This window comes from Nannospalax galili, unplaced genomic scaffold (assembly GCF_000622305.1).
Source record: "Nannospalax galili isolate Female #2095 unplaced genomic scaffold, S.galili_v1.0 scaffold883, whole genome shotgun sequence".
NCBI lineage: Eukaryota > Metazoa > Chordata > Mammalia > Rodentia > Spalacidae > Nannospalax > Nannospalax galili.
In genome coordinates, this window is record NW_008348687.1 from 141,802 (window position 1) to 150,582 (window position 8,781).

At 39.0% G+C, this 8,781-nt stretch overlaps 1 protein-coding gene across 1 annotated transcript in view; it reads right to left on the reverse strand.

Annotated features, from left to right (window-relative positions):
* The window catches only part of LOC108491446 (BMP-binding endothelial regulator protein-like), a 28,265-nt gene that overhangs the window by 1,275 nt on the left and 18,209 nt on the right, over nucleotides 1-8,781 (reverse strand). Inside the window, exons 3-4 of the mRNA XM_017801323.2 lie at nucleotides 4,616-4,725; nucleotides 1,224-1,364 (exon numbers count right to left, since the gene is read on the reverse strand). Of these exons, the coding sequence (XP_017656812.2) occupies nucleotides 1,224-1,364; nucleotides 4,616-4,725 (251 nt within the window). The remainder of the gene's footprint in view (nucleotides 1-1,223; nucleotides 1,365-4,615; nucleotides 4,726-8,781) is intronic.

Consider the following 8,781-nt stretch of genomic DNA (forward strand, 5'->3'; position numbering starts at 1 on the left):
CTCCTCCCTTCTTGAAGATACTTATTTAGCAACATATGAATGCCTTTCAGGTGAGAGAGTTCTAACTGAAGTCTCAAAGGGCATCTAATTGATCCAAGTGCTCTGAGCAAATATTTCTAGGGCTCAGTGTTTCTGTAAAGTACTTCAAGGGCCAGTTACTTGAAGGAATATTTTATAAAGTGATTTTTGTCAAAAACACCATCATGAGAATATTCAATTTTATCTTGGTGCTCTGAGACAGATGGTGATTTTTGTATAAGAAGACTGTGAAATGAGTTTCTCTTAAAACTTGCTACATGCCCCTTGAACCATCACCATGTATTGTCATTTTACAGAGTCTATAAGAACACAGACCTCTCCCTACAATCACGTCAGTGGATAGGAAGCTTGAAGGAGCTTCCACATATGGCATGATGCTGAGGGTCTAGATGCTCATGAGCGTCATGAAGTGGCAGCTTTCGTATAGAGTGATTCCCTCCATCCTTGAGGGGAATGTACTAGATAAGAGAGTGAAAGCAATTTGAACAAAGCCAACAACCTACTTCCTGACTTTAAATGGTTCCCACCCAGCTTCCCACTTGAGATCACCAGTAAACAATGTAAAAGACACTTAAGGTCAACAGGCAAGTCTTTTGAGTACTTGAATTTGGACTCTCACCTTTGAGTGCTCTAAAGTTGGACACTCTCACCTTTGCTGATCACACACACTGTAAACACCCTCACCTGAACACCTTCCAAATAAGATATTTTCTCCTTGAAAAGGAGCCCTTGAAATGCATCTGAAAGTACCAAGATATTGAGCCATCAGGATCTTGCCATAGATCATGATCTTGATGAGGTTCACTGAGTATCCCCAAGTGAATGAGATGCTCTGGGACACTAGGGCTCCGAGACTACACCAACCTTGTGGCATGTTCAGCTGAGCTGCAGGCTCTGGCTGACCACACGTACAAATGACAATAATGCTTGCAGATCTAAAATCTTCCACCAAACTAAAGCCTAAAGAAATTATTTCTAATAGTTGTCCTTCTGCTTACTTTGTACTTGATTTTATATATATGCATATATAATACTATAATGAAAATTATTACATACACACATATGTCTTGTGTATATAAATTATTGAAAATTCCAATGCATATATTTGGACCTTCTTAATGGTCATTATAGTGTGATGGCTCCCATAACACATGGCTCACATGAAGGATTATCTCATGACATACCCGGAAAATCTTGTTACCAAACTTGCACACTTTGACGTCTTCTGGGGGCACTTGTAGGAGACACTCTTCACAACAGGCCTCTGCATCTTTGTCACAGGCACCAGGGTGGGAGCACTTCTTCTTACACACCATTGTAGAGTCCTGAAGGTACAAAGGCAGACTAGAAATTAAAAATTACTTTCATCTCTCCCAAGCATCCTTCTACCCTCTTTGAACAACTCACAACAGTTCTAAAACTTATGTTTTAATATGGTGCAATAAACCTTTTATTCCCTTCAAAATATATTTGCTGGCTAATATCTACAGAATACACACATTCTCTGTTTTCCTTCTACCTGTTTATAACTTCATGCTCAAGAACTCCATTCACTCCCACCAGAGTGGGAAAGTCCAGCTCACTACTGGTCCATTTCCTCTTCCTGCCCTTTTTCTTTCATTTTCTGTATTAACAGAGCTTACTGAGGTCTTCTCTTCAGCTCTGTGTTACCTTTCAGAGTTTATCATGAAAGCAGAAAGACACCTTTGATGAAAGATAAAAAATGAAGAGCTCAGACTAGCCCATTTCCTCTTCCTGCCCTTTTTCTTTCATTTTCTGTATTAACAGAGCTTACTGAGGTCTTCTCTTCAGCTCTGTGTTACCTTTCAGAGTTTATCATGAAAGCAGACAGACACCTTTGATGAAAGAGAAAAAATGAAGAGCTCAGTAATAACCTCCACATGAAATTGCTTGAGTCTGCTCTGTGCTCACAGAAGGACTGAACAAGCAATTTAAATACTGGACTTGAGGTCTGAAGCTCTACTCTAAAAGATATGTTCTTGACTAGGCCACTTAACCTTTGAAGATGACAAGTTCTATCTGTAACTTTAAAGAAGTTGCCTTGATTTCTGAAGACGTGCTTTTTTTCTAAGACTTCTTAGGTTTACTGTGCATTTTAAATGTTATATACACGGCTGCCTTTAAATCCCAGTACTCAGAAGGCAGAGGTAGGCAGATTTCTATGAGATTGAGGCCCATCTGGTCTACACAGTGAGTTCCAGGTCAGCTGAGGCTAGAGGAAGACTCTGTTTCAAAACACAAAATGTTATATATGTGGCATGTAGAGATTATTATGAACTAACTCATAAACTAGAAAAATTAATCCTTTGTCTAGTTTGAAGAACAGTTTTCAATACATACTTCACTGTTGATCTTCCAGGTTTTCTTAGCTGTCACTTTAATGATTTAGAATCACCATGGAAATACAGTTCTGAGTGTGTCTATTTTTCCAGAAATGTTTGATCAAAGACAGAAAACACAGCAGGAATCTCCACAGCACCATTCTATGAGCTGGGGCCCCATACTAAGTAAAATAGAACGTGAGTTGAGGACCAGCATTCACCTATTCTCTGTTTCCTGTTCGAGGATGCATGGCAACCAGAAGCCTCAGACTCTTGCCACCATGATAGAGTGTTTCAAGTTGAACTGTGAGTCAAAAAAACCCCTTCCCTACTTATGTTGCTTCTTGTCAGGCAGTTTGGTCACAGCAAAGAGAAAAGTAGCAAATACATCCATGTCTATATGTTCTGCACCAATAGTACTCGGTATCTAGTACTCGGGTAGCAATAAGAATATATAGAATTTCTGTCCTCAGAGGGCTCAAAGTATAAGAGGACAGATAGCCTGAGAAAAAGGTAAATTACAATAAAATATGGTGACTAGAACAATAAAAGCATAAAGGAAGCAGAAAAGAAAGAACAACTGCTTATCTAGGTAAGTCGGGAAAGTCTCTTTGGAAGAGATGACATCTGACGTGTATATTTAGGTGGAGAAGAGTTGCTAATCAAATTTAAAGGCTAGGACACTTTGTAGAGAAATCTCCAGATTTAAAGGACTAGAAACCATATAGCATCCAGAGAACTATGAAACTGTTTCCTGTACCTGCCCTAGAAATCTGGAAGCACCCTAAGTGGGACTGTTAGAGAGGGAAGTCCTACACTGACAGAAAATAATATTGATTACCACAACTGCAGTCTGACTTTCCAAATGGCTGTCACTCGTATCCTGAGAAATCAGTCTCTTTCAGGAAAAGTTTGGAACACATGACCTAATTATCTCTCACAGATTTCCTAAGCCCTAAAGTGATATAAACATCACTGTGGAGTGACTGACTGTCAGCAAGCAAGAGAATTGGGAGGGTGATGCATTTTAATAAAGGCTCAGTAGCTGGAGGAGGAAGTTGTAGCCTGTGAAGTTTTGGTGGTGATATGAAGTCTTGGGGATGGAGGCCAAATTTAAAAGAGGGAATTCCTCTCTATGTGTACATATAGTCCAAGCATGGTGGTACACACTATTAATATGGAGGCAGAGCCAGGTGGATCTCTGAGGACAGCTTGGTCTATATATCTACTACATAGAAAGTTCCAGGCCAGCAAGGGTTACATCACCAGAAGGTGTCTCAAACAAAACAAAACAACTCATATACAGCAGTGTATACAAATAGAGTTGTTATGGATGATTAGCTTAGCAAGGGTCATGCAACAAACAGGAGAAGGAAGGTACCTCATAAGAGTATTCTTAGACTTGGAAATTCCTGTGATCAGTGCCAGGATGCAGACAGTACAACCCTTATCCAGTTGGCCCTGAAGTGGGCAGCTCCCTAGCAAAGCATGCCTCAAGTAATCAAGAACTTCTGTACTCTCATCCTAGCTACTGACTCATACTGACACTGAGCATAGCCCCTGTTCCCTCTCTATTTCTCTAGCTATTAAAAACAAAGTAATAATCCCCACCAAAATAAATTATTCTAAACTCATGTCACCCAGACAGGTGGGTTAACTCACTGAATAGTGCTAAAGCCTTCATGATAAATTCTCTTCTTGAATTCAAGTGTGATTCACCACACAGAAACAGCCTATGGATGTGTATGATGTGTATCACTGTAAAACTGTAGACTTGAGGAATCTTTCTTTAATAAGAATTAGATTCTTTTTGTCCTTTGAGAAAAGCAAGCAGGGCTCAAATAAGACATTGTACAGTAAGTAACACATAAATTCTCTCTTCCTAAACTTCCAGGTTTATCTCTGTGATGGACTGTAAATCCATGCCTTCTTCTTCTCCTGAATGATGGTAAAGCTATTTACATTGCCAAGTATTCTACAGAATTCATCCTGGATAGATGGAGCCTGAGAACAACCATTTGTATTTGTCTGATATTCAGAGAGTCCTTAGTACAGCTGCTCAGAGAGTAACTTTTACCACCCAGAGATATTTTTGTGACCTAAAGTATGACTGTACTGGTCAAATGGCATCAACAGCCCTTCTTCATAAACAAAACACTATCATATTTGACTGTAACTGCACTGTAATCTAACACATTTTTGGAGCGTGGCCCAGGCCCTCAGAGACCCCTTACCTTGCAGGTACATGTTGTATAGTTGTCATACAGAAATGAGGATCCATTGTCATAAACATCACTATGAAAGAGGCAGCTCCCAAAAGGAAGGTCAGATACTTTCCTCTGACCTGCAGGAAAGCAGTAGAAAGAATAATGTAAACAAGAGAGAAGCCAGGCATATCCTACTTTATCATCAACAATTACCTCCATCATAGGACTGTCAAACATTCTCACAAGACAGGTAAATCTGGTGTACAAAAATGAGCTCTGGGTCAAATGTAACCAGGAGGTCCCCAAGAATTATCAGTTTGAAGAGTCATTGCATAAAAGTTTAATTACACAATGAAATGTACAGGTTCAAAAATTGTTATTACAAGTCACTACAGTGGACATATCAGTATTTCAATATGACAAGCTATAGAGTTTTTGAAGGATGTGATACTTCTGTTGCGTCTTAAAAAACAAGTAGTAGCCAGGCGTGGTGGTGTATGCCTTTGATTCCCAGTACTTAAGAAACAGAGGCAGGCAGATCTCTGTAAGATCAAGGTAAGCCTGGTCTACATAGTGAGTTCCAAGCACACTGGGGCTATAGGAAAACCTTACCTAAAAAAAAAAAAAACCAGTAGCTTTATCCATCAAAGAAAGAATGGTAAAAGAAATCAAGATATCTTAAGGATTGTAACTAGCAAAAGGAACTAATGAAATTAACATTAGCATCTGTTATGGTCTAAATGCCTATGTCCCCACAAAATTCATATGCTGAAATTAATCACCAGCTAATGATGTGAAGAGCTGAGAACTTTGATCAGTACTTAAGTCAGAGGGTGGAACCCCCACTGAAGCTCCTTTATGAAACAGGCCTCAGAAAGTCTCCTTCTCCCTCCCACCAAGAGGAAGAGCTATGAGCTAGAGAAAGCCTTCAAAGAGTCTGCAAGAACATTAATCTTGTGTTTTCCAGCCTCCCAAACCATGAGAAATACATTCCTGTTATTTAAAAGCTAGTCAGTCAATGGTATTTTTTTATAATAGCCTAAATAGATTCACACATAAACTCAGTAAAGAAGCTATGCAAAGGTATAAAAGGTAAAATTAACACATGAAGGCTGACCCCAATTCCACATGCCAAGTGTCCAACCTTTCAGAGGCACAATATCTGTGTAAATGGTCTGATTTCTCCCTGATGTCAGGACTGGATTGGTGACCACAGAGCCAAAACAGTATTCTTAGATAAGGAATAGGACACATTTTTCCCTTTCAACACTTGAATTTCTACTCCCTGGAGCACATGGGACCATCTCCAAAATGTTATTTAATTAAAGACTAAGTTAAGAAACCTGTAATTCATGTTCGCTGAACAAATTTATAGCCACACTCCTCTTTCTTCTTAAGAAAGATTAATAGCAATCTCTATTAGTAGGCCTCCTGGACTCTCTACCAGCACCTACTCACATATTAAACTCTGTCTCACAATTGCAGTTGACAAAAATTCCACTCGTAGGAGTCAAGAAAAAAAAAAGGCTGTCTTTCTATCAGTGGTCAGTGCAGACCCAGCACTAAATCATCCGTTGGGTCTCAGCATGACAAATGATCTTGCCAGAACTCAGAAGATGACAGTGTGTTATACTTTGAACCCCATATTTGGAGTCCATAAAACCTCATATACAGATCTTTAACGACCTTATCTCTGAACTCTCTCTGGACCTCTCTGACTTCACTCATGACGTGGTATCAGCAGTGCTCCTGTGCTGTGTTGTTTCTACCTGCAGTGGTAAAATGTACACCCAAAGTTATCTCGAGGTGAGACAAAATTAGCATAAGCATTTTTCTTGATGTATATGTGTGTGTGATATATGTTGCACGTGTTCCTGTGTGTTCACGCACATGTGAGTGCAGCTGTGTGTGGATGCATGTGGATATATCTGGACATACATACGGATGCCAGACGTGGACATCCGGTATCTTCCTCACCACTTGCCCTTTTATATATTAAGGTTGTTCTCTCACTTGGATCCAGAGCTCAAGGATTGGGCTTCTCTAGCTAGTCAGCTTCAGGGGTCTTCTGTCTCTACTTCCCAAATGATGGGGCAATAGACTAGCCACCGTGTCTGTCTGGCATTTACATGGGTTCTAAGGATCTAAACTCTGTTCTTCACACCTCCATGGCAAGTGCTTTTGTCCACAGAGCTATCTCCCCATCCCATAATCATTAATATCCCAACTAATATATAATTCTTATGTGCTCAAACATGTCTTGGTATCCTTTAACTTCCTACAAAATATGAAATTCACCCCTTCTCTGAATATTCCTCTAAGGAATCCCTACAGTGATATTCTGAAGCATGAGAAACCTGTGTGACCAGAATCACGTGATGGACACAACCCATTATAATCACTTCTGCCTAACCACATCATAGTTTTAGGACATCATAGTATAAGACATAGTAACTAGGTTTCAAATATTTACTAAAATGATGGTATTCTTTTTTTTACTAAGCTAAACATTATTATCTTTTTATCAATCTATTGGAGATATGTTTCAGTCCTTTAACAAGCAGAATATAGTCTAGATAATATAGAATATAGTAGAATTCTGTTTCAGTTAAATAATTTGTAAAGTTGTGTCCTGGTTACTTTGTTCTATATTTTATCTATATGTACTTCAGGTATTCTACAAGTGACATCAATTTTTTTCTGGCAAAATGCAAATGTGTGTGTGTGTGTGTGTGTGTGTGTGTGTCTGCACAAAACTCTTTAAACTCTTTACAGAGCTGGACATGGTGGCACGCACTTATAATTCTAGCACTTGGGAGGCTGGGGTAGGAAGAACACAACTTCAAAGTCAGCTTGGCTTTCATAGCAAGGATCGGTCTCAAAAATATGTGAACAAAAATCTCTATGTAGAAATTTAATTTTTTTCATGTCTGAGGCCCACATTTCCTCCCCAGAGGTCAGTTCATCTCAGAATACATGGCCACTTCCAGTCTGTTCATAGCCTTTTGTTTGGACTGTCATTATTGTACTTAGTATTCTTGTGTAGGAGAATAGATAGCTGGGTGAATAGATATTGATAGATGACATATAGATGATAGATAGATAGATAATAGATAGTAGATAGATGATAGATAGATAGATAGATGATAGATAGGTGATAGATAATAGATAGAGATAGATATATAATAGATAGATAGAGAGAGAGATAGAGAGATGATAGATAGATGATAGATAGCTAGATAGATGACAGATAGATAGATGATAGATGGATATATAAACTAACTGATCTATTGATGAACTGCTGAATAGACACTGTAACATTTTTATTTCCCTGAATGGATGTGACAAATGGCTTAAATTACTCCTCACAAAAATGTAAATTGTATCTAGAACTATGGATATAAATCTAGCAAAGGGTCTGACATTCATCAAAACTCCCAGCAGATAGCAGATGATAAGTATTACTATTAATGATGATATAATTCCAATATCATCTTGGGTCGTGCCATATGGAGAGGTGCTCTGTATCCTGCTCTTTGATGAGATGTTCCATTGAGAATGAAAAAAGCGAGGAAGGAAATGCTGCAATGCAAACATCAGAGGTGTGTTGTGTGCAGGCATCCTGGTCAATGGAAAATCTCTGAGCAACTCAGAGCCTAGTCATCCAGAAGTCTAATTACACAGATTTCAGCAACTAGAAACCATCCTGGTTGTGCTTTTATCTCTCTGTTGTTTTGTTGTGTTGATATGTTTCTTTTTACCACAAAAGAACTCAAAATCTCACCTTAATCCCAAAGTCATCATAGCTCAACATAAAACATGCAAGGGAGTGGTTCAGAGGCTTGGTGGACAGCTTGATTTAAGCCACTTCATGGAGGTTTAGCCCAACCAAGAAAAAGATCTCATTTGGGTGAGTTATGATTTTCAACTTTCCCAAAACTTATGATCATTTTATAGTTTATCTTAAAACCACAAGTGATCAATAAAACCTGTACTTAATACAAAACTCACTGCTCATGTGAGGAGCTTCTAAACTGACTCAGCATGTCCAGAACATCTGCTTCAAAGCATTAATGAGGTCTACTTATCTGCAAGCTAGGTCCAAATACCACTTCCTCTTTGATGGACTCCCACTTGGATGGAACAGATTCAACCCCATGCTTAGCAGCACACTGACTTCACGTTGGGGGAAC